Genomic DNA, 25,035 nt, shown 5'->3' with positions numbered 1-25,035 from the left:
TAAATTTAATTTTTTAGAAAAAAATGTTTATCGAATTTCCATTTTAATAAAAAATATTTCTTGTGATAAGAATCTAAAAAAAAAACTTTATCTTTTTTATGGTCTAAATTTATAATAAAGAAAGATGTAAATTTTGATTTTGATTTTCATCATCATTATCTTCAGATGATGCATATTGATCCATTTGATCTTGATTTAAAAGGGGTAGTTATTTTCTTGATTTAAAAGGGAGTGGTTATTTTCTTGATTGTTTTCATCAGCTTGATGATTTTCTTCTTGTTGTTGGTTTTTTTCTTCTTTTTGTTCATCGGCTTGATTACTTTCTTCTTTTGTTTCATTTACTGGTGAATATGGATCCTGATAACACTTATAATTGTAATTAAATTCATCATCACTATCTATAGGATGATGTTCAAGAGTCAAACCGAATACTATTGACCCCTTTAAAAAACTAATTAAAAATGTCATTTTATTATAATAATAAACATATAATTTAAGTGATTCATATATATCTAATGGTAACTATAATCAATATTCAATAATTAACGCTATTTTAAATTATTTATAAATATAGATAAAAAAAAAATAAAACCCATAAATAAATCAATAAGTGTATAAATAAATAAATAAATAATTATAATTTTATTTAACTACCAAATTATCCTACAATCTTAACCTCTACTTTAATTATTATTATTATTATTATTATTGTTGTTTTTGTTTTATTTAATTTGTTTGTAAATTAATTACAGCTCTTGGTACTAAATCCATTTCTTTTAAAGTTTTAAACATTAAATCACCAGATAGCTCAACTCTTGGGAAAGAAGTTACAAGCTTAAAATCTTGAATACCAGTTTTAACTTTGACAAAATAATAAACACTTTGAATTTTATCAGTTGAATGGAAGCTTCCTTTTAATATTTCACCAGGGCATCTAATTTGAATTGAAACATCACCCTCGGTACCAACCTTACTATTAATCTCTTGTGTTTGGTGAACCTTTTCTTTTATTTCTTCTTTAAATTGTTTCTCTCCATTGTTACTGGCTGCGAGACCACCACCATAATAGTAATTGTCATCATAGTTATCGATATCATCTTCGAAATAATCATCCTCATCTTCTTCCTGGTCATATTCTTGGTCATCCTCCTGGTCATCTTCTTGATCATTTTGGTTATCACTATTTTGCATGTCTCTCTTTAACTTTTCTTGTTTCTCTTTTTCAAGTCTTTCCCTTTGTCTTTTTCTTTCTTTTTCCAATTCTTCTTGAATCTTCTTTTCTTTTTCTGCCTTTTCAATTTCTTCTGGTGACATTGGTGTTGGTGGTGATGGTGGTTTTTCATGTTGCAGTGACAATTGAATTGCCATTTCTAACTCTTCCTCCTCTGTGTTATGTTTCTTTTTCTTACTTTTGGTGACCATTGGTTCAACTTTACCAGTCCATGAATTTGAAACGAAAAATTGGTGTAGATATTCGATCATCTCTTCTGCATCAATGAAACCATGAATATCTGCTAATTTTTGGCCAGTTCTTGGATCAATTATTGCAATGTATGGATATTGTGTAACTGGATAAACTTGTGTAAAATAAATACCTTCACCAGATTGCTTATTAACCTGCCAAAAGATCATACTATCTTTAATCAATTGTTTTAAATCTTTATTTGACCATGTATCCCTATTTAATTTTTGACAATCAAACTCTGAAACATCTTGAATATTAACTAATAAGAAAAGTTCTTTTTCTTCTGCAAACTTTTTAATTTCATCAAATGTACCAAATGATAAAATATCTAATGGTGGTTTAAATAACTCTGCAAGTGTTTTTTGTTTATCAGTTAATTTATTTTGATCTATTAAAAAAAATAAAAAAATAAAAAAATAATTAATACATTTTTTAAAATTAAAATAAAATAAAAAATTAATTATAAAAATACTTACTTAAATTTCTTTCTTTTTCGAAATCTCTAAATGCTTCAAAAACATTACCTGGTTTTTGATATCTTCTAGTTTGTTGTGGAATATGATCAACAAGTCTATCCATCATTTGTGGAATTGGTGCCCTTACGTCATCTTCCATATAATCCTGATAGCCACTTGGTATTGATTCTGATGATGATTTATTTGTAGAAGATGATGACCCTGATGCCCCACCATCATTCATTGAAAAAAAGAAATTTACACTATTTTCTATATTCCAATTATTTTGCTATTGAAAAAAAAAAAACATGGTATTAATAAAAAGAAAAATTGAATATTGGTTTACATTTATATGTATAAACTCACCTCTAATATTTGAAGTGCTAAACCTTCATCCTCGCATCCTGTAATTGATAAAAAATTTGCTACTGTATCAGGATCCATTATTTATTATTATTATTATTTATAAAAGTAAACAAAAAAAAAGTTATATGTGTTGCTAAATTATGTGTGTGTGTTTGGGTGTAAAATGTATATATAATTTTATATTAAATTTGTTGAAGCACGATATGAGAAAAAATTTAAAATTTTTGTTTTTTTTTTTTTTATAATTTTTTTTTTTTTTTTTATAATTTTTTTTTTTATTTTTTTATTTTTTAACAAATTAAAAAAAAAAAAAAAAAAAAGTTTTGTTTTAGTTTTTAGAACATTCTGTGAATATAAATATAATTTTATTTGTTTGTTTATTCCTCCAAAAAAAAATATAAAATATAAATAACATGATTAAAAATTCTCATTTTTTTAATTATTATTATTTATAATAAAATTATATAAAAGAAAAAAAAAATACCACACAATATTTATAAATTTATTTTTAAAATAATTATAAAAGGGTTGAATTTTTTTTAAAAAAAAAAAATATGAAATTCATCATTTTTGATTAGGTAATCCAAAAATGGTATTGATTGCTCATCCAGTTGCAATTTTCGCTATCATTTGGTGAAATTATAATAAACAAGATATTTGAAAAAAAAAAAAAAAAAATCAAAATTATAAATTGTTTTTTTTTTGATTTTTTTTTTTTTTTTTTACGAATAAATTTGAATTTTTTTTTTTTTTTTTTTTTTTAAATTTATTATTTTGAATATAATATAATTATATACAATAATCATATAACAAATAATGGAAAGTTTAAAATCAATTAATAATTTAAACGATTTATATAATCAAGTTGTTGTTGAAAGAAATCCAGTTATTATCGGTACAGCCATTTTTGGTTTAGTTTTTACCATTTTCATTTTAATTAAAATCAGATTAATGAGATGCATTAAATTAGATACCAAAGTTTTACACGAATGTACTAAAAAAGGTGTTGGATTACCAATTGATCAAGCTTTCGAAGTTATTCACAAAGAATTAATCAAACATTACCCACAATTCATTGCTGCTAAACGTAATTGGTTATTATTTAATGGTGGTGGTGCTATGGGTCAAATGTGTGTTTTACATGCTTCATTAAGTGAATATTTAATCTTTTATGGTACCCCATTATACAGTCAAGGTCACAGTGGTCGTTATTTAATGGATGTCTACGATTTCATGATTCAAGGTGAAACTAAACAATTCTTCCCAGGTTACTTCAAACCAATTAATTTCCCAGCTGGTCAATACTCTTATCTTCCAATGATGGTTGCTAAAGGTTATTGTTGCGAACGTGAAAGTTACATGTTAGAATATGGTCGTGGTATTATCCCATTAGCTTTACCATACTTTTTATGCTCATCAATTTTTGTCACTTTAGATATTATCCCATGGTTACAAGCCGTTTACTTTGTTGGTTGGGAAGTTACTAAAAATTTACTCTTCAGAAGAAAGATTTAAATTAAACAAACAAACAAATAAATAAATAAATAAAAAAAAAGAGAAAATAGATTTCGATCAAAAAGAAAATTTTTTTTTTGATTCACCTAAATTTATTTTTTTTTCTTTTAGAAAACGATATAATATCGTTGTATTTATAAAGTTTATTATTATATAGTTATTTTATTTCTATATTTTATTTTATTTTTTTTTATTTAAAATTTTTTTTTTTATTTCTAAATTTTTAATATCTTGATCTTAATTTATTTGTTACATTACATCTATCACCTGTGCCTCTTGGATTACCATTTTCATCTAAATCTAAAGCTAATTTAATGTCAATTTCTCTCCATTTTTCGTCGGTATTTACAAATGAGATATCTTGATTCTTTTCTTTTCCACCCTCTAATTTAACATAACACCATCTATTGCAAACTTCGATATCTAATGGATCATTTGACCATTTGGCATGTTCAAATAATAAAGATGCCATATAAGTTTGAGATAATAAATAGGCAAAACGACGAGCATTTGATTCGGCATATTCCATATCACCATTCATAACTTTGTCGATAACTGAACGAATAACAGCAATTGAGTCATTGATGGATTTGGTAGCCTTGTTAAAGAGTGGTAATAGGTTTTGGTTAACACCAGAGGTATTTGATACACGATCTTGAATTGATTTAAAGAAGCATTCGATGGTTTTGGTGTTTTTAAGTGATCTCCATACATCCATTGATAAAACATTGGTAGTACCTTCCCAAATGGATGTAACTTGTGTATCTCTGAAAAGACGTGGCATATCAGAATCCTCCATATAACCAGTACCACCTAAAAGTTCGATACCCTCTGATGATACCCAAATACTTTGCTTGGCAGTGTAGAGCTTAGAGAGTGGTGTGAGAATTCTTAAGAGTGAGTCAGTTTCTGGGGTGGCACAACATTCGGATTTACCTAAGAGTAAACTAACATCCAAAAGGAAATGTAAACCAGCTCTAAATTCCAATTCCATTTCAGCTAGTGTTGAAAGATAAAGAAGGTTATCTTTAAGGAGTTTGCCGAAAACAGTTCTACGATGAGCAAAGTCTCTGCCAATGGCAATACATCTACGCATTGTAGAGACAGAATGGATTACATTATGAATTCTAGTAATGTTTAAAATAGATGCAATAACTGGAACACCTCTTCCTTTTGGACCAATTCTAACGGCTGGAGTACCCATAAGTTCGAGTTCGGCTGTTGGTACAGCTTTGGTACCAAATTTATTCTTGAGTTTGTGTACTCTAATTCTATCGAGTTCACCATTTGGTGTTCTTAATTTAATGAGATAGACAGATAAGCCTCTTGATCCACTAACACCTCCATTGCCATCTTTGTCGACATCTCTAGCTAAAATCATTGACGAGTCTGATGTTGTGGCTGATGTAAAATATTTATAACCACTAACTTTGTGTGTTGGGGGAGTTGATAATAGTTTTGGGTATTCAGATGGATTGGTTAATTCTTGTGCAATAGTTTCTGAGCCGCTAACATCTGATCCTCCAGTTTTTTCAGTCATCCATTGACCACTAGTCCAAAATTGGCTTGGATCTCTTGTAATAAAATGTTGTAATTCATCTTTCTTCATAGAGTCGGTACCATGGAGTTCTAATAATCTGGCGCCACCATCAGTCATTGATAATGGACAATCAAATACGGCACTTGAACATGCAAATAAATAAATTTTAATGTATTGATAGATTCTTGAAAACTCTTTATATTTTCTTTCATAACCAATCGATACTAAACCTTCTTTGCATCCTATATCTTTTAATTTATTCCATGATTCATCTACAACAATTTTATCAATACGTCTATAAAATCAAAAAAAAAAAAAAATTTAGTAATTTGATGTGAAAAGATATTTATTTAAAATTAATTATTTATTTACCTTCCCCAAGCATCTAATTGAAGTAATTTTGGTGGATTGTTTTCAGAGGCTCTACCAAGTTCTAAAATATCATTGACTACTCTATCACCAAATTGGGTTAAATCTGGTTTAATTTCGTTTAAAACTTCGAGAGGTAAAACTCTTTTTAATGCCTTTAACAACTCGGTATCTTCAAGAAATTGATTACCAAGCAATGGTGATTGTTGTTGAAAATATTCTCTGTTGGTGAAACCTGTTTGTTTAAATGATTTTGTAATATTATCCATTTTATTTTTTTTATAATAATATTAAAATTATTTATAATTATTATAAAAAACTTATTTATTATAAAAAAAATATTTTTTTTTGTTGTGTTATTAAAAAGAAACAGAAATTTAAAAAAAATAATTAAAAAAAAAAAATAAAAAAAAAAAATAAAAAATAATTAAATTATTTTTTTTATTTTTTGTAATTTTTTTTCCAATACCAATATCGTCATATCCGATCAAATATGTATAAATTTATTATAGAGCGATATTTTCTTTTAATAATACCAGTAAAGGCACATTAAATTTCGAAATAAAAAAAAAATTATTAATAAAAGTCAATCTAATATAAAAAAAAGTAATACAATCTTATAAAGAATTGGTATTTACTAATAAAGCGTATCTTTGATTGCAATCATTAATATAATTAACTTACTTTTGAATTAAAAATTAAATTAAATTAATTTTTAACCTTAATTATACAAATAATAATAAAAATAATTTTTTGAAATAAATAATAGTTTATTATTATAATTTACTTGTGTTTTTTTACTATTTATTAATTTTTTATTTTAATTAATTTTTTTTGTTTTTTTTTAATTATTTTTTTTTTTTTTTGTGTGTTTGAGTGTTTGAATATTTATATGTATGTTCAAATTAATTTTTTATTTTTTTATTTTATTTAATTTTCAAATTTAACATTATTTCAAATTAATTATTTCTTCATATTCTCATAAATAATATATATAATAAAAAAAAAAAGTAAATCTTAATAATTATAATTTATAGAAATTATAATAATAATTATATTAATTTTTTTTCTTTTATTTTTTTTATAACAAATATAGATGGCTACTAACCATGGTAATAGTATTTGCGGTTTAAGAGATTGTGTACCAATTTTAAAAGGAATTGCATTGGTCACCACCAGTCTATATGCAGGATCATCATTATATATCTCAATGTGTGAACATCCATCTCGTATGCTTTTACCTAATGAGTTTGCATTAAAACAATGGAAAAACTCAATACAAGGTGCCAAAAAACTTCAATGCGGTTTGGTTGCTCTAGCCAGTGCTTCATCTCTCTTAACATTTGGTTCAATTGCTAATGCAATCTGCCATGCTACTGCCACTACTTCAAACGCCATAAGTGATTCAGTTCGTCATTGCTGCCACTGTAAAGGTACAACATGGTTAGCCAGCGGTCTTTTAATGGCTTCAATAGTTCCAATTTCAAAATTATGTATGGAACCAATTTGTAAACAATTAAATTCAAATACAATTGATACATTTGATGATTCCACTCGTCAACTTTTAAACAAATGGGGTAAATGTAATTGGGTTAAAACCCTCATCAGTTTAGGTGCTGTTTCATTATTATACTGTAAACTTTTCAGACACTCACACATTTTCTTAACCACCAAATAATAATATTTCCAAAAACCACTTTGAAAAAAAAAAAAAAATAATCTTTAAATAAAGTTATAATTAATTTTAAAACAAATAATTTTTTTTTTTTTTTTTTTTTTTTCGAAAATTGGGTAAAAAATGAAAAGAATAGCTTGGGAGAAACTATATTTTTTTTTTTGTAATTAAATTAGATTTTAAAACTAATTAATTTTTTAAAATATTATTTTATTAAGTTTCTTTTTATTATTGTTTTTTTTTTTTTTTTAAATTATAATTTATAATTTTCTAAAAAAAATATATTTAATAATAATGTTTAATTTGAATAAATAAATTTGAGAAAAAGAGTTATTATTTATTATTATTATTATTATTATTATTACTTTTTATTCAGTTGGTAATAATTGATAGTTATTTTTCTTTCTTTTTTCTTCTCTAAATAATTTTAATATAGCGAAGATTATTAAAAATGCGTCAACTAGTGCAATAGAGGCTTGGCTTAATAATATTTTTTTGAAACCATATGTTGTATATTGACATTGAATTTTGATATATTCCCCACAAAATATTTGACCAAATAATGGTATGCATGATGAAACTAAAATCTCTGGTTCTGAACAATATTTTAAATCTTGAATGATACTTTTCTTTGTTATAACTAATAAAGTAATTTCTAATAATGTAAATATTAATGAAGCTATAATAGATAAAAAACCCTATATGCAAATAAAAAGAAATGAGAGGTTAATAACAAACCTATCGGTATAAACTTATAAATATTATATTGATATTTACAATTTTAATGAACCTAAAATTATTTGCAAATGATGACATTGATATAAAAATACAAGTTAAAGTTGAAAATACAGCACCACCCCATAAAACGGGTATTCTCCAATCGTAAACTGTGTCATATGTGAAAAATATAAGTAGTCCCTGTGTGAAGAAACCAAAGGCAACTAATTGAACCACTAATAAAAATGAAAAAGTCCAATTTGAGTATAAAAATGTTGTTCCAGAGTATCCTTTTATTTTAAAATTGTTATCAACCTGGTGGAATTGATGCTGTCTAATAACATTATCTTCATTATCGTATCTATTATTTATATTCATTTATTATTTAAATTTCTGATATTGTTATTTCTATTTATATAGTTATTTCTATTTATAGTTATTATTATTTATTATTATTATCTATTTAAAGTCTATTTAAAAAAAAAGAACTCTTAATTAATACATATATATTTATAATTTTAGTTATTTAATTAAACATGTATTATATTTTGTAAATATTATTTATCTATTTATTTATTTATTTGTTTATTTATTTATTTATTATTATTTTGTAAACAAATAAATAAAATTTATGCAATAATAGTTTATAAAAATAAAGATTAAAGATTACTATGATATAAACAAAAAAAAAAAAAATTTAATGTTTCACAAAGTGCATTATTTAAACCACACTATAAATAATAAAAAAAATAATTTTAAAATAATAAAAAAAAAAAAATAAAAAAATAAAACCTATATATACAAACACACAGTTATAAAAAATAAATTAAGATAAAAAAAAAAATATATTTTTTTTTTTTTTTTCTTTCATACTAAGTTATTTTAACCACGCAAACACACCCACACACAATTTTTAAAAATTTAACACCCTTCTACACAATAAATAAATAAATAATTAATTTATTACCTTTTTATTATATTAATTATATTTCTTTTTGGTTATAGTATAGATACACAAACTAAAATTATTGTATATATATATATTAATTGTGATATACAAAAATCAGACCTATAAATAATATTATTTCTTTGATGATAATAAAAAAAAGTAATATAAAAAAAAAAATAAAATTTTTTTATATTATAAAACATGTTTATAATGTTAAAAAAAAATTTTTTTTTAAATTTAAAAAAATAAAAAAAAATAGTTTTTAGATTTTTTTTTTAAAATTTTGGGTTACTGTTGAAAATAAGTATGGTTATCAATAAAAATTATGTGTGGTGAGTTTTTTAAATGTAGTGGTTGTATGTCAGATTGACATCAAGATCTATTTTTAATGAAATCAACAAAATGTAAAATAATAAATTTTTTTTTTTTTTTCTAAATCCCTAACTTTTATTTATATGTATATTTTATTTATTTGGTTTATAATTATTATCTATTAAATCCTTAATTTAAGTAAAGTATTTATTTGATCATTTGATAAGTTGTAAATTTGATATTTTTGTAATAATTCTTCTTCAAGATTTACCTTTAGTTTATTTGTAAAATCATCCTTGAATTGATTAAATTCTTGATTGCTTAATCTTAATAAAATGGTTGATTCAATGATTCTAAAATTTAAATAGGAATTATTAGTAAATAATAATAATAATATTAAAGTAATAATTATTTAAATATACTTTTTCATATAGTTTTCAGGTGAATTTGAAAATGAATTAAAAATTAATAATAAGGTTTTGATATCTTTTGAAAATTGTTTACCATCATTTTCGGTGAATTTTGGTTGATAGTTTAATAATAAATCGAATAAATATTTGTCAATCTTGATTAATAATCTTTTCCAAACTGATGGTTGTTTAGTTGGTGTTAAAGATCTATAAATTATACCTAGTTGATATCTTAATGATGAAAGTCCATTTGAAATTTCATTGGAAACATCAAATTGTGCGTAATCTTCACTATTTATAATTCTATTATTATTATTATTATTGGTATTATTGGTATTGTTGCTGTCTTTTTTATCTTGTTTATTATCTGATTTATCATTATCTTTTTCGTCATTATTATTTTTATTCTCATCTTCATTATTTTCTTGATTATTTTGTTGGTTTGATGGTTGGTCATTAAATAGTTTCGATTTTTGTTTATTGAAATTTGAAAAGCTAAATATATTTTTCGAATAGGAGGAGATACTGCTGCCACTGCCACTGGTACCTGATATAATTTGATTTGAAAAAGTGCCTCTTTTTAAATAGCTACCAATTTTCGAAATGAAATTTATAAACAAATCTTTAACAAGTTTCTTTTTTAAAGATTTTAATAATTGTTTGTAATCTGAAATCATGACAGAGAATGCAGAGTAGTCTTCATCTTCTTTATTTGCTAAGCTATTTGAAAGGGTGGAGTAATTTTCATCGTTGAGAAGTGAGCTTTGGTTTTTATTCATATATTCGTAAATTTCAATAAATATTAATTCGTTATCCCAATCTTGTAACACCTTGATAATGTAATTTAAACTATTGAAAAGGTAGCAGAGCTCTTTGAGATTTTGATCGCCGTCGCTTAAGAGAATCGAGATTACTGTCTTTAGTTCATTTTTGTAACGTAATAGTAAGTTGATTTGAATTTTAATAAAGAATTCAAACTGTGAATTTACATCAGTCAAAAGTTGATAACGTTCGGTGAGTGATGCTAGAATACTTATTAGTTCGTATGCAGAGTTGGTTGGTTTTAGTTGATCTAAATCTGGGAATTCATCACGATAGTAGAGTTGGAATCTCTCTTCATTGTTATAAAGTGCTTGGAAATGTTGATCACAATTTTCAATCTCTAGTTCTAACCAGCTATTAAAAATTTCTTTTTCTTGAAATATTGAAAATGGTACAGGTATTTTGTCAACATCATTAATAAGACCCATTTCAATGCCACCTTTAACATTACCAAATTCGATAGAGTTTGGATAGGCATACTCTTCCAATAAGAATCTTTGAAGATCTACGATTTGCTCCATTGTGTGATAAAAGTATCGTTTGTAATGGTCTGGTCTTTGTAAGAATAATTTGATCTCGCTTCTGAATTTGTTTTTAACAGTCTCTACCAATCCAGATATAAACCATTGATGTACATCGATATAATAAACATTGTTATTCTCTAACTCATCTTGAAGGAGGCATAGATATTTTGAATATTCTCTAATAATCTTTTTGATATAATGAATGGCCCACTCTGGTTTCTCTATAAAATTAGTAACCCTATCGCTTTGGAAATGATATTTAAATCCTCTAACAATTGGTAATAGTATTATATTGATTGCCCATAATTTTGTATAGTCATTATTAGTTTTTTCTTGTTTTTTATTTTTATTTTCATCTTGGTTTGGCGATGATGTTATTGTTGCTTGTTCTTCATTATTTTCATTATTGTTAATATTTTCATTTATTTCCGTATTGTTAATATTTTCATTGGTGTTGTTAATATTGGCTTCATTATTATTATTATTTATGCTATTACTATCATTATTTAGTTGATCTTTTTCATCATTGTTTTTAATTTTTGAATTATATTTTTGAACAGCTAGTTGTAATAAAATTAAATTGGTAAAATTTTTAATAAAGTTATTACGAGTTTTTAATTTGTTGTTGAGGATTTCTTGTTGCTGTTGATCTTTTTCATTATTAATTTGCTTTATAAGCTCTTCATTTGATTCGATAGCTGTGCTAGAGGTGCTAGTTGAGGAACTGCCAATTGCCGAGTTTGTTAAGCTTAGCCAGTTTATATCCTTTAGTGATTGATTTAAAGCCTGCTTCATTTTTTTTTCCAATATTGATAATGTATCACCTACTACATGATCTACAACTTTGGTTAGGTGTGGGAATATTTGATCAGTAATTTCATATTCGTTATTAATTAATTTTGGGCCGCTTGGTACCTTTAAATTATTTAAATTGTTTTGTAATTCTATTAAGTTTATAAATGGTTTGAGTGATAATGATAATAAATCATTTTTGATACAAAATTTAACTTTGGTGCTGTTAATAATAATAAAAAAGTATTAGTATCGTATGGAATTATGTTATATTTCAATGATTAATAACCTACTAAAAACTATTTATTATTAATAAAATTTGAAAATATTTTTTAATTCTAGTTAATTGGTTAATTAATTTTGTATATTTTATTAAATTGTCGATTGATGTTTGTTGAAATTGTTTTTCTAAATCACTTGATACCACTTTTCTTTTATCTGATAAATCCACTAGCTGATTCATGCTCATCGAGCTTTCGTTGAAAAGTTTGTTTAATGATAGTTTATTATTTAATCTTTCAATCTTTTTTTTTTAAATAATAATAGGAATTAGTATATACGATATTTATATAACTATAGTTTAAATGTTTTGTGCTTACCAAATTAATTATAATTTCTTTTTCTTTTTTTAGTTGTTCCTTTAATGCTTCTGTATTTTTTAAATACGATTCATTATAAAAATTTTCGTCTAAATATGAACATATTTGAATTGGTTCAATTTGAATGTTTTTTCCATTCTCTTCAGATATATATTTTTCTAATAGCGAACTAAAATATGAGCTATTGTTGGTTTTATCTTCCATCATCAACTTGAATAAAAAATAAAAATTAAAAAAATAAAAATTTAAAAAAAAAAAAAAAATATATATTTTTTTTAATTTTTTTTTTTTTTTTTAAATTATTTAAATATTAATTTCATTTTAATTTCAATTATTTTAATACGTTATATTCCTAAATACAATTAAATCAACGCCATAATTATATTGTAGTATATTACTCAAATTTAAAACAACAAATAACAGTAATCAACAAAACAAATTTAATTTAATTTAATTTTTTTTTTTTTAAATTTAATTTTAATATTAATGTGTTTATCATATTCATATTTTTTTCATTATTTCGGGCATTATAATGCGCTAATGGGCATTATTTTTAAATCACATCGAGTTTTTAGATGGGGTAAATGAAAGTGTGTTGGGGTAAATACAAAAATTGGTAAAAAAAAAAAAAAAGAAAGGAAAAAATGATAAAAACATTTTTATTTATTTATTCTTTTATTTTTTATTTTTTATTCAACATATTTAATATCAAGATTTCTTTTATTTTCATAGTATTTTAAAAGATTATAGAAAATATGAAAATTAAAAACTATTTACTTTTAGTTCTGTATTTGGTGACAATAGTCCATTCAGGTATGTAAATTTAATATTTAAATTTAATATTTAAAATTAATATTTAAAATAAACTAAATCTTTTTTTTTTTCTTTATTTTAAAAAAAAATAGATAATATCTTTATATTTGATACCACAAATGATCATAATCCTGATTTTGATATGGATGCAATACCAGATGGGGCAATCTATCAAGGTTTTGATGTTACAGAGAATTATTATGATGATCTTTCACCACACAATCTTTTATATAGTTTTGGTAACCAACCTTTAATAAGCCAGTTTGGGGGTTCTCATATAATTGTTAATAGTGATACAACATTTGACCTATGGACCTATCTAAATTGTCCCAATGTATCTTTTAATGTCCTTCCTTATTTATTAGGTAGTTATCCGCCTGATCAATTTTTTCCATTCGATGGTAGGGGTTTTGGTAATGAAGGGGATAATCACAATTATAAATGGTCAGTAAAAGATATTGATAAAAATAATTTAAATTATATTAAAACTTAGTTTATATTTTATAGGTGCATTTGGTTTAGATACGAAAAGGTTCAAGCACGATTTTTAGAACCCGGTATAGTTTCAATAGTCCATTCAGATGATCTAATTGTATATGTAGATAATAAAAAGGTTGTAGAAACAATTGGTATAACCGACGTACAGTATGATGAATTCTTAATAGATCAACCCGATCCATGGAATACCCATACTCTAGATATTATTAATTGTAATAGAAAGAGAAGAGATAATTTTCATATGTTTGAGTATGTATAATTATAGTTTTTTTTAAATTTTAATTTTATTAATTTTATTTAAAATTTTATATAGGGTTAAAACAACAGTAGTTTTAAAGTGTGTCTATTTTGACCAGTAAGTTTTGTTTTTATTTTTTTGATTTAATTATGATAAAATAAAATACTAACTATAATCAATATTAAAGGTGTGGTATTTGTGACGGAAATAACGACTGTGCATGTAAAATGGGTTATAACTGTTTTGAAGATGAAAATAGTTGTATTGCAGATTATTGCTATGATGAATTTAATTGTGAACCAAGGGATTTTAATTGTTCAGAAACATACCCTGATGTATGCAAGAATCAATTCTGTACCACTGGTTTAGGTTGTGAATCTTTTCCTGTAGACTGCAATGATAATAATCCATGTACAAGTGACTCATGCTCATCGAGTGTTGGCTGTATTAACCAGGATATTCCAAACTGTGCTCGATGTAGTGATACAAACTCATGTGTAACAATTGATCCATGTATACCTGTCGAGTGTCATGCTGAAAACCCTGATGTTTGTGTTATGACTCCTATAAACTGTTCTACAAGTGATCCATGTTTATTGGGTCATTGTGAAAATGGTGTTTGTTTAACAGTAGCCATCTGTACAGATCCACCAGAGCCATCATCAGATTCAGGTGAAACCACCGAATATATCTCAACAACACTAGCTTCTACCATTTACTCTACAATTATCTCAACAATTACATCAACACTACAGACTACAATTTATACAAGCAACCCTTCGACAATAGCAACAACTTCAGTTACAACAACTGACTCTGCTTTACCAACCATTACTGGGTCATCAATATCATCTACTGTAATTTCATCAATTATCTCATCCACTTTATCAGCAAGTTCAACTACATCCTCATCCATAACATCTGAACCAATTATATCAACTAAATGTGACCATGATTCATGCTTAAAAGGCTATAAATGTATTCAATTAAAACATTCATTCACATGTGTATCTAAACATTTCTATGATAAATGCGAAGTTAATCGATTACCCTTATATTAATATTAATAAAATAAAATTATGTGACTTTTATTAATTTTAGTAATTATTTGATTTAGGTTAAATATAAAATTAAAGTAAATAAGTAAAAACACAAAATTGCTATTCTTTTTTTCTATTAAAAGATTGAGTGGTTTGTTTTTGTTAATGACTTTTGTTAGCATTGATTGGTTTCTGGTGCATATTTGGTTCTTGCAGAAAGATGTAAACTCAATAATTTCTTTTTCATTAAATTTTTGATTGTAGAATTTAGATTTTCATTGTTTATAAAGTTAATGTTACATGTTTGTTTAAGATTATAATCTTATATTAAAAAAGTTTTTTTTTTTTGATTTTTCTGATTCACCATAACAATTTTATACCCAGTTTGCCATTATATACCTTGTGAATCTTTGACGATGTCATTATGGATTAAATTGTTTAATAAATTTTTATGAATAATAGTAGCAACACCCGACTGTGCTTTTAGTGATAATTCTTTATTTTCAAATTTATTTAATAGATAATTCATCATTATTTAATGAATTTCTAGATTTAGTAGTTAGTGCTGTTATATCATTTTTATAAATATTGTCAATTGAAGAAAAGATAGTAAAATCAGTTTTTTCAAATAAATTATTTAAATTTTTAATTTCATCAAGAATGAATAATTTAGTTTCTTGTAAACATACAATTTTTATATTCTTTTTTATAGAAAATTTAGTAATATTTTATTTTAGAGGTGAAATCACCATTAATGTTAAAAGACAATATATTTAAATTTTTAAAATTAATATTTATTTTATTTATTTTTTGGGTATTTAATATAGCAAAATGAGCATCGTGAACAGTATTATTATTATGCATCTGGATTTAATCATTTTAAATCTTTGAGTTCGTGTTTTGATTTTTTGAATATTTTAATTTACTAAAAAAATTCGATTTTTTTAGTAAATTAAAATATTCAGCTATTGTTTCTGATATTTTATTGTTGGTGTATGTTGAACATTTTACTATATGTAGAAAATCTTCAATATCGGTGTAGTTGCATATTATGTTGGCTCTAAATACTAACTGAGGTGTGATTGGATTTGAATAATTAAGTTTTTTAATAAATGTGAGCATTTGTTTTCGAATGATTTATTTATTTCAATGGTAGGTAAAGTGGTAGGTAGAGTGATAGGTATTGTTGCGGGGTTGGTACTATTGGTAGGAACTAATGAAATTGCAGATATAATTTCATCATTTAGTTTAATGGAACCAATATGGGATAACCATAAATCAAGTTTTAAATATTTACTAGGGTCAATTGTTTTGTTGCAAATTGAGAATTTGTTAAGTAGAACATGTTGGTCTGCAGTGTAGATGATTGATTCAATATTGATTGTACATTCATCTAGGTTAATGGTGTTTGACTTTAATGGACCAAGATTTAAATGTGTTGATCTTAAAGTAAAATGGCGGTTGTTGCTTTTTGTGGAGAATGTGTCACAATTAGAGTTGGGGATTATAGTTATGATTTTGTTGAACAGTGGTAGTATTAGGTCCATATTATTGTGTTGAGGTGTTGATACTCCATATGATAATTGGAAAATGTGTCGCAGTTAGAGTTGGGAATTATTGTAGTGATTATGTTAAACAATGGTAATATTAAATCCATATTATTGTGTTGGGGTGTTGATACACCATATGATAATTGGAATTCTTTATTTGGAATTGTTACTGGTTTAATTATAAAAAAAAAAAACCTTTAATACATTACTTTAATTGTAATTTTATTAAATAATATTTTTTATTTTTTATTTAAATTAAAATGTTTTATTTTTTTTTTTTTTTTTTTTTTTTTTTTTTTTTATAATAAAAAAAATAATAATAATAAAATATATTATAAAAAAAAAAAAAAAATTATTAAAATAAAATATATTATTGTGTGGTTCGATATGAAATTTTTTTATTTTTTTTTTTTTGAAATATTATATGCCACAAACTTGATTCAATGAATTTTTTATAAAATTAAGAAAAAAAATATTTTATTATTGAATACACAAACCCAAAATTAATCAAATTAATATTCAAACCAAAATAAATTTTGCATTTCTTCCTCTAATTTTTTTTTTTTATAAAAAAAAAAAAAAAACATTTTTATCTCTCATAACTTTTGCAAAAAAAAAAAATTTAATACAAAAACATCTTTTATTTATTTATTATTAAAATATTTTCATCATTTCGATAAATTTATTAATAAATAATTATTTATAATTTTTTTGATTTATTTTCTAAATCAATAGTTTTTTTATTTTTTATTTTTTATTTTTTATTTTTTTTAAATAAAAAATTAAAATGCTAGCTTCAACATCAACATCCACAATATCATGTTTTTATAATGTAATTAATAATAATAAAAATTTATAAAATAAATATATATAATAAAAATTTATATTAATTATTTATATTAATTATTTATTTTTTTTATTTTTTTTTTTATCTGTATATTTAAATTCCAAAGTTGATCTTTTTTTTTAATTTTTAGATCCAAAATCGTTAAAGTTTAGGATTTTTTTGAATCCTTTTTTTCATTTTTCGATCCAAAAAAAAAATCCAAAAATCTCCAGGAAGAATGCTTTTGGATTCGATCCGATACTATACAATAAATCAGAAAGAATATTCAGTCAAACATCATCACACCCAAACCATCACTCATCAACACGTAAAACATTAATCAAGTCAAATAATATAAATAGTAATAATTTTAATAGTAATAGTTTCAATAGTAATAGTTTCAATAGTAATAGTTTCAATAGTAATAATAACAACTTTAATAATGTCAACTCCCGTAATAGTAATAGGTTCAATAGAAATAATAACAACTTTAATAATAAAATCAGTAAGAAATTTAAGCAACCACCTGCATTCATTAAATCTTTAGAACAAACAATTATAGGTTCAGATAATCATTCAACTCAAAATCCAAACAGTACACCGTCAACTCATAACCAAGTTTATCAGTCCACTCAAGATGGATCAATTATTCTCACTGCTGTGCAACAAGCTCAATTAAATACTTTGTTAAAGAAATATGTTCGTAATGTCAAAAGAATTTTATTCTCTCAAGGCCGTTTCAATTCGGTGCCGTCGAATTTCCAAAACCGTGGGGAAAATGTAGTATAACTACCCCCCGTCCCACCATATATACTGTTTTGATATCGCTATATTAACGCTATGGCCCTAGACTTATTAAGAGCCTAGTCACTAACTGCTATTTACTAACTACTGTTTAGTAACTACCAATTCCAGTATTTCCACCTACCTTAAGAATTAGCTTCTAGAACCAATCTCATTCAGTATAAATACCACAAGTCCTCAGTCTAAAACTTCAGAGGTTTTTTATTTTTTTTTATTCAATAAACTACAATTTCATTACACATATAATAATTGTTTATTTGTTGTTTATTTATATACTTAATCATTTGTAAGCTGTTTTTTGTATTCACGAATTTTTGACTTACCCTTTCAATAAGAATGGCACAAAGGTTAACACGACTTTTATTAATTTATTTTTAAAATTTTTTTTTTTTTGTAATTTAATTTTGATTATTTAATTTTAGTTATTTAATTTTTGTTGAGTAATTTTTGTTTAGTAATTTTTGTTTTTTAATTTTTATTTGTAATTCATCGATAAAGTTCTGTAGCTTTCCAGGTTTATCGGTATTTTCACTTTAAATATATATGAATTCCAAACTTCTCTAGCCTGTTGACTATCTTCATTGTGTGGTGTCGCTGACTAGCTGGATCATGGTGTTGAGGTTTCTTATATTTTCTGTTAATATTTTTGACTTCTCTTTCCCATGCTGCTGCGCAGATTAGCTTGAATCTCTTGAGTACTCTTACATTCTTAAGCTGTATAGAGCTTCATTACATAAATTTGTAATAAAGTGCACTATGCACAACTAAAACCAACATAGCAAAAGGTAAATTTCTTAATTTATACTATTAATTTGAGCTCCTACTTTTTATTTTCAAAGCTAATTTTTTTTTTGTATTAATTGCTGACCACGAATTTTTGACTTACCCTTTCAATAAGAATAGTGCAAAGGTTAACACGACTTTTATTAATTTATTTTTAAAAGAATTTTGATTATTTTTTTTAAAGCTAATAGGGTCATTAAAATACAAATGTAATGAATCCATAGTCTATATCTTTAAGTAAAAATGTATTTTATAACTGCTTTTTAATAACTGCCAATTCCAGTATTTTGTAACTGCTTTTTAATAATAACTACCAATGCCAGTATTTCAACTACTTAAGAATTAGCTTCTAGAACCAATCTCATTCAGTATAAATACATCAAGTCCTCAGTCTAAAACTTTAGAGTTTCTTAGTTAGTTTATTTTAGTTAGTTATATATATATGTTAAAACAAGTAATAAAGATAAATAATACATAAAGTATATTTCAGTGTTCTCATAATTGTTTTAAGTGTTTTTAAGTAATTTAAGTGTTTTAGTGTTTATTATTTAGTTTGTGTTAATATATTTTATTGCGTCTCCATAAGTGTTTATTTTAGAGTTTATAATATTTTCGTTAAGTATTTTAGTTATGTAACTTAGTCATAATCATATACCTTTTCATTACACAAATTTTGTGTATTAGGGGATGTAGCTCAGATGGTAGAGCGCTCGCTTAGCATGCGAGAGGTAAAGGGATCGATACCCTTCTTCTCCAATCCCGATTTTAGATCGGATTTATCTTTTGGGGGATATATTCCCGTTAAAATGTATTCTTCTTATGATCTTGCACATTTCTGACCATTCTTGCCTTATAGTCCTCTAAACCTCTTAAGATCTTTACCCATCTATTTTCTCTGTAAAGAACTTTATTAATCAATTGATCTAATTTATAATTATTAGATCCGCACCCTTGGTGATGTCACGGAAAATAAACTCTGCACTCCAACTGATTCTCTGAGCTCCATCTTGAGCTCATTCACAGTCTCAGTACTCATAGTTGACTTTTTCTTGGTAACTGATTCTTTTGGAACTGACTGGATCTTCAATCTGAGTTCCTCCATCATTTCCTTAAGAAGTTTTACTTTCCCAACTTCCCCATTGTACAAGTTAATTTGTTCATCACTTAGAGTTAATGCATTGTTGAGTTTGTCAGATAAATCTTTGACTTCTCGGTTAAGTCTTTTATTTTCTTCCAATAATTGACTGATGTATTGTTCTGCAGCATTAGGCTTAGAGGCAAGGTCCATTTCGACCTGAATCTACTTTCTCTTCTTTAATTGAATACATTTATAATTTCTTTGTAAATACTTTTTAAAACTCTCCTAATTTTATTTTTACTGGGCCCTAGTATCGTAAGTTATCTTGAAAAAAAAGGTGTAATGAAAATGAGCTTTTAAAGTTTTAATAAATAATAAACAATAAAAATAAAGATAATAAAATTATATGATTTTTGAGTTTTGTGAAAATTGAAAAAAAATGAAAAATTTTTATTTTTTTTTTTTTTATTTTTTTATTTTTTTAAATTTAATTGTTTTTGATTATTAAAATTATTAACTATAATTGATTGATTAAATGACAATTTAAGTTATAATTAATTAATTAAGTGAATTTTGATGATAATATATATTAAAGTTTTTTCAACTGAACTAAAAAAAAATAAAATAAAAAAATCGACATAAGATTAAAAAGCATTGTAAACCACTTGGTGATGATGAAGTTTAATTATGGGCCTGTTAAAAAATATATTTTTTTACAAAAAAAATAACAATGATTGGTATAGATATAGTACAAAATAGATTTAAAAAAAAAGAAGAAAAAAAAAATAAAAAAAAGATTTATAATTATAAATCTAAAGCCACACACAAAAACACAAATAATTATTAATTTTTATTTTTATTTTTTTATATTTATTTATTAAAATTAAAAAAAGACAATTAATTTAGGAAAAAAAAAAAAGATCAATTAATTTTGATTATTTAAATATTGTTATAGCAGTAGTATGTATAAATAATAATAATAATAAAAATAATACTATATAATCAATAGAAAACAAAAAAAAATTTTTTTCAAAATTTTTTTTTAATAAAAATTAAATTAAAAAAATATAATGGAAAAAGAACATAGAAAGAAAAAATCATTTGGAAATCTATTTGGGCATTCTAACAGTTCGCCCAATCTCAAATCATATTTGAAAGATGATGGGCCACAGAAAGAGGGTTTTGCTGATATACCAGAGAACGAGGAAATTTCAAGTAATCTTCACAAAGTTCAATCAACACCCACTTCACCACTTTCATCAACAAATAATATCATTAAATAGTAGTGGCAATTCAATTGGAGGCGGATCACCATCACCTTCATCATCATACCAAAACTCACCAATTATGAACAGTAAAAAGAAACCATCTAGATTAGCACAGGCATTTAAAAGAGTGAAACACAATAATAAATTAAAAAAAGAGATTGAGGAGTTGTCATCAAAGACTGGCCTTAATCTGCAATATACAAGATCGAATTTGCCATTTAATATAATACCAGATTCTTCGGTGGATGGTGGTGGTGGGGGTGCCCCATCGGGTCATAGTAGACAGGTTTATCAAAAGGTCAATATTTAATATTAAGATATTTATTTGAACTATTAAATTCGGTACATAACAACAGTGAGCATAATAGAATGAATTATCAAAATCTTGCAATTTGCTTTGCACCTTCATTAATTCAATCATTCGATACTTCATGTATCGATGTTATCGAAAGACTAATCGACCAATATGAGGCAATATTCTCAGTAGTTGTAGTTGTAGATAATAACAGTAATGGTGGCAGCATAGATTTATCATCCTCTCCAACAATATTAACCGAATCATTAGTGGATTCAAATAAAAGTGGTGATGATAATAGTAATAACTATCAAGTTGTATTGGACTCTTCTCAAGTGTTGGATCAGCTATATAGTAGTAATAGTGGCCATTTAAGAGCAAGCAACGGTATAAAGAAATCGCCATTACTAGGTTCAAGTAATCTTAGAAAGAGTGTAAGTCCAAAATTAAACAATAGAAAGAGTGTAAACTTTAATAAATTATAAATGAGGTTATACCACCACCAAATATGGATATTCAAGATAATGATGAGGAGGTCGAAGAAGATGCCGAAGTAGTATCAAGACCAAGAAAGAATACTAAAGCATTGTATTTATCAAGAGTAGGACGTAATAGACCCAACTCTTGGAATACTAATAAAAACAAGCACCAAAAAATCAACTTGGATCAACTCCAACTAAAAGATTGCACAGTGTTAACTCAATCGATTATAATAAACCGGCTGAACCATTCGATAGATCTGCAATTAATATTAATAAAGGATCACTAAATAAACAAATGACAATTATAAACCCATCGCCATCAACACCAGAAAGTGACTGTACTTCAATAGGCAGTGATGAAGATGAAGAATTAAAGATTATTAAACCACTCAGTAGATCCCCAAGTGTTAACAATTTAGTAGAGGAGGTAAACAAGTTAAATATGGACATCGAGTCAACCAATGTCAATTGTGGTGGTACAGTAGATAACAGCACCTATTATAGAGGAGATGATTCAACTACCACAGCACAGGGCACCCCAGTTCTTGCTACTCATTATTCAAATATTGAAAAACCAGTATATAACTATAATAGATTTCTACAACCTGCAAATAGATCTTTATCAAATCCAAATATTAAAAACTTTTCAGTTCCAGCAAGTTCTATAGCAATTAGCAATCATTCAAAATATAATAAAAGAAGTTTATTTTCGCCAGTTAGAAAGCAATCGATTGTTTCATCAAAAAAAAATACATTTTCTGGTACACCATCACCAGCATTTAATAGTAGTAACGACGGCATCAGTGATAGTGGCACCAATACTCCATCACTTTCGACTCAATCATCAAAAACTGATTTAACATCTTCAGTTAGCAGTATAAGTAGCAACATCAGTACAAGCAGCAACAGTAGTACAAGTAGTAGTATTAGCACAAGTAGTAATGTAGGCAAAAGTACCACAGGTAATAGCATTAGTACAAGCAGTAATATTGGAAAAAATGCTACTACCACTACCACTACCACCGTTAGTCATAATAAAACGCCATCTACATCATCAGCATCCTCAATTTCTTCAGGTGCAGCAACTACAATAAGTCCAATTAAAAAAGTTTCACATCAACACACAAACTCTTTATCATCAATACCACCATCAATAGTCGGTGGCAGTGGAAGTGCAGCATCATCTTCAACAAACAGTAACAGCAGTTCACCAAACCTTACATCATCAACACCCTCACCAGTTAGACCATCTTTGAACCACACAGTTTCAGCATCAACATTAATATCCAAATTTAATCAGTTTGAAAATAACAATAATCAATCACCCTCAACTGCGAATTGGAAAAGTGGAGTCCAAAAAAATAAACAAGCCCCTGTAAAAAAATCGGTTTCTATATTTGAAAAGAAATCATAACCCAATATAACAAATTAAACAAATAAATGGCCTTTCTACTACACACACCCATTAACTGTTTTTAATAATAAAATTATTAATGTATTTTTATAAAACCTTGAAAAAAAATGTATTTTTAAAAATAAATAAATAAAAAATAAACAATAAAAATAAATTTTTTTTTTTTATTTAATTAAATATTTTCTATGTTTCAACAGTTTCTAAAAAGTTTTGAAAATTATGATTTAAATCTTTTAGATAGAGAGTCTGTTATTGGATTTTCATATGACTTAGGAAGCTTTAGATAATGGAAATTGATTAATATTGAAATCGGAGGTGATTAAATTAATAGTTTTGATAATTCATTCAATGTTTATTTTTAAGAAATAGGTGAAGACCAAATTATTAATTAAATCTTTTCATTCAATTATTAAATCGATGAAATTAAAAAAAGTAAACTTCGTCAATCCAAGAAACAATCCATCTTCACCAACATTAATAATAGAAATTAAGCATCACATTAATTCAACTTTACAGAAACAATTCTAGATGTTCCAAGTCAGCTTTATAGCAAAATAACTCTTAAGGTAACTATATTTATTATATTTAAACAATTATTTTTATACTTGAATTTAAAAGAAACTAATATTTAATTTTTATAATTTTAGTTAAAGTTTTTCTTTTCGGGATCAATACGTTTCATTCACAATTCAAACATTGGGTTCTTGTCTATTCTTTCTTTTTAAGTGCCAACATAATTTAAGTCGCATATCAAACGTTGGGTTCTTGTCTATTCTTTCTTATTAAGTGCCAACATAATTTAAGTCGCAAATCAAATATTGGGTTCTTGTTTATTCTTTCTTTTTAAGTGCCAACATAATTTAAGTCGCAAATCAAAAATTGGGCTCTTGTTTATTCTTTCTATATCGGTATCGTCGCAGCTAAGTCACAAATTAAATAGTGGGTTCTTGTCTATTCTTTCTTTTAAGTGCCAACATAATTTAAGCGCAAATCTAACATTGGGTTCATGTTTATTCTTTCTATATCGGTATCATCGCAGCTAAGTCACAAATTAAATATTGGGGTTATTGTTATTCTTTCTTTTAAGTGCCATCGCAGCTAAGTCACACGTCAAATATTGGGGTTTTTATTCTTTATTTTTCAATGTCAACTCTAATATTATTATAATTACTATATAGTAATATTATAAGAAATAATGAATAATAGTGATATTGTAAAAGGTGCATTAACAACCGGTAATGAACCACCAACAACCATTTCAATCGAATCTAATGGCAATGAAATTTCAGATGAATATTTAGAAAAAGAGTTTCAAGAAAATACTAAAGATGGTCCAATTTACGACTTATTAAAAAATATTAAAATAAAAAAATATAGTTATTATATTTTCAACAACAACAAAATACAGAATTTGATAATTTAAAAAACCAACAGGA

General features: G+C 25.1%; 14 protein-coding genes across 14 annotated transcripts; 7 read left to right on the top strand and 7 right to left on the bottom strand.

The window, feature by feature from the left end:
• Positions 1-195: 195 nt before the first annotated feature.
• DICPUDRAFT_155428 (uncharacterized protein) lies at positions 196-468 on the bottom strand (the record flags this gene model as incomplete). The annotated part of the gene is made up of 1 exon (XM_003290834.1): positions 196-468. One exon carries the CDS (start codon positions 466-468, stop codon positions 196-198), a length of 273 nt encoding a protein of 90 aa, XP_003290882.1.
• A 258-nt stretch (positions 469-726) lies between these two features.
• Positions 727-2,364, bottom strand: DICPUDRAFT_89145 (uncharacterized protein; the record flags this gene model as incomplete). Its single annotated transcript, XM_003290833.1, has 4 exons — positions 727-1,246; positions 1,313-1,853; positions 1,942-2,209; positions 2,287-2,364. 4 exons carry the CDS (start codon positions 2,362-2,364, stop codon positions 727-729), a joined length of 1,407 nt encoding a protein of 468 aa, XP_003290881.1.
• Positions 2,365-3,102: 738 nt separating this feature from the next.
• On the top strand, positions 3,103-3,801 carry DICPUDRAFT_155426 (uncharacterized protein; the record flags this gene model as incomplete). The annotated part of the gene is made up of 1 exon (XM_003290846.1): positions 3,103-3,801. The coding sequence occupies one exon, from the start codon at positions 3,103-3,105 to the stop codon at positions 3,799-3,801; it is 699 nt and encodes a 232-aa protein (XP_003290894.1).
• Positions 3,802-3,910: 109 nt separating this feature from the next.
• DICPUDRAFT_49513 (uncharacterized protein) lies at positions 3,911-6,294 on the bottom strand. Its single transcript, XM_003290832.1, has 2 exons — positions 5,714-6,294; positions 3,911-5,636 (listed from the first exon to the last, which is right to left on the bottom strand). The coding sequence occupies exons 1-2, from the start codon at positions 5,977-5,979 to the stop codon at positions 4,025-4,027; spliced, it is 1,878 nt and encodes a 625-aa protein (XP_003290880.1). The 5' UTR covers positions 5,980-6,294; the 3' UTR covers positions 3,911-4,024.
• A 512-nt stretch (positions 6,295-6,806) lies between these two features.
• On the top strand, positions 6,807-7,456 carry DICPUDRAFT_95243 (uncharacterized protein; the record flags this gene model as incomplete). The annotated part of the gene is made up of 1 exon (XM_003290845.1): positions 6,807-7,456. The coding sequence occupies one exon, from the start codon at positions 6,807-6,809 to the stop codon at positions 7,386-7,388; it is 582 nt and encodes a 193-aa protein (XP_003290893.1). The 3' UTR covers positions 7,389-7,456.
• Positions 7,457-7,548: 92 nt separating this feature from the next.
• DICPUDRAFT_57022 (uncharacterized protein) lies at positions 7,549-8,736 on the bottom strand. Its single transcript, XM_003290831.1, has 2 exons — positions 8,163-8,736; positions 7,549-8,083 (listed from the first exon to the last, which is right to left on the bottom strand). Exons 1-2 carry the CDS (start codon positions 8,478-8,480, stop codon positions 7,754-7,756), a joined length of 648 nt encoding a protein of 215 aa, XP_003290879.1. The 5' UTR covers positions 8,481-8,736; the 3' UTR covers positions 7,549-7,753.
• Positions 8,737-9,544: 808 nt separating this feature from the next.
• On the bottom strand, positions 9,545-12,714 carry DICPUDRAFT_38166 (uncharacterized protein; the record flags this gene model as incomplete). The annotated part of the gene is made up of 4 exons (XM_003290830.1): positions 9,545-9,716; positions 9,786-12,134; positions 12,205-12,434; positions 12,511-12,714. 4 exons carry the CDS (start codon positions 12,712-12,714, stop codon positions 9,545-9,547), a joined length of 2,955 nt encoding a protein of 984 aa, XP_003290878.1.
• A 522-nt stretch (positions 12,715-13,236) lies between these two features.
• Positions 13,237-15,204, top strand: DICPUDRAFT_98839 (uncharacterized protein). The gene is made up of 5 exons (XM_003290844.1): positions 13,237-13,323; positions 13,416-13,767; positions 13,831-14,070; positions 14,135-14,176; positions 14,247-15,204. The coding sequence occupies exons 1-5, from the start codon at positions 13,266-13,268 to the stop codon at positions 15,118-15,120; spliced, it is 1,566 nt and encodes a 521-aa protein (XP_003290892.1). The 5' UTR covers positions 13,237-13,265; the 3' UTR covers positions 15,121-15,204.
• Positions 15,205-15,274: 70 nt separating this feature from the next.
• Positions 15,275-16,756, bottom strand: DICPUDRAFT_155420 (uncharacterized protein; the record flags this gene model as incomplete). The annotated part of the gene is made up of 3 exons (XM_003290829.1): positions 15,275-15,420; positions 16,172-16,542; positions 16,737-16,756. The coding sequence occupies 3 exons, from the start codon at positions 16,754-16,756 to the stop codon at positions 15,275-15,277; spliced, it is 537 nt and encodes a 178-aa protein (XP_003290877.1).
• A 680-nt stretch (positions 16,757-17,436) lies between these two features.
• On the top strand, positions 17,437-18,264 carry DICPUDRAFT_81589 (uncharacterized protein; the record flags this gene model as incomplete). Its single annotated transcript, XM_003290843.1, has 2 exons — positions 17,437-17,470; positions 17,627-18,264. The coding sequence occupies 2 exons, from the start codon at positions 17,437-17,439 to the stop codon at positions 18,262-18,264; spliced, it is 672 nt and encodes a 223-aa protein (XP_003290891.1).
• A 1,735-nt stretch (positions 18,265-19,999) lies between these two features.
• On the bottom strand, positions 20,000-20,350 carry DICPUDRAFT_81588 (uncharacterized protein; the record flags this gene model as incomplete). Its single annotated transcript, XM_003290828.1, has 1 exon — positions 20,000-20,350. The coding sequence occupies one exon, from the start codon at positions 20,348-20,350 to the stop codon at positions 20,000-20,002; it is 351 nt and encodes a 116-aa protein (XP_003290876.1).
• An 860-nt stretch (positions 20,351-21,210) lies between these two features.
• On the top strand, positions 21,211-21,718 carry DICPUDRAFT_81587 (uncharacterized protein; the record flags this gene model as incomplete). The annotated part of the gene is made up of 2 exons (XM_003290842.1): positions 21,211-21,422; positions 21,496-21,718. The coding sequence occupies 2 exons, from the start codon at positions 21,211-21,213 to the stop codon at positions 21,716-21,718; spliced, it is 435 nt and encodes a 144-aa protein (XP_003290890.1).
• Positions 21,719-21,777: 59 nt separating this feature from the next.
• Positions 21,778-23,599, top strand: DICPUDRAFT_155418 (uncharacterized protein; the record flags this gene model as incomplete). Its single annotated transcript, XM_003290841.1, has 3 exons — positions 21,778-22,137; positions 22,194-22,311; positions 22,350-23,599. The coding sequence occupies 3 exons, from the start codon at positions 21,778-21,780 to the stop codon at positions 23,597-23,599; spliced, it is 1,728 nt and encodes a 575-aa protein (XP_003290889.1).
• Positions 23,600-24,794: 1,195 nt separating this feature from the next.
• Positions 24,795-25,022, top strand: DICPUDRAFT_155417 (uncharacterized protein; the record flags this gene model as incomplete). The annotated part of the gene is made up of 1 exon (XM_003290840.1): positions 24,795-25,022. The coding sequence occupies one exon, from the start codon at positions 24,795-24,797 to the stop codon at positions 25,020-25,022; it is 228 nt and encodes a 75-aa protein (XP_003290888.1).
• Between the last annotated feature and the right edge of the window lie 13 nt (positions 25,023-25,035).

This window comes from Dictyostelium purpureum, assembly GCF_000190715.1.
Source record: "Dictyostelium purpureum unplaced genomic scaffold DICPUscaffold_246, whole genome shotgun sequence".
Lineage (NCBI taxonomy): Eukaryota > Evosea > Eumycetozoa > Dictyosteliales > Dictyosteliaceae > Dictyostelium > Dictyostelium purpureum.
Note: the sequence above shows the minus strand (reverse complement) of the source record. Positions and strands in the feature narration are given on the sequence as shown.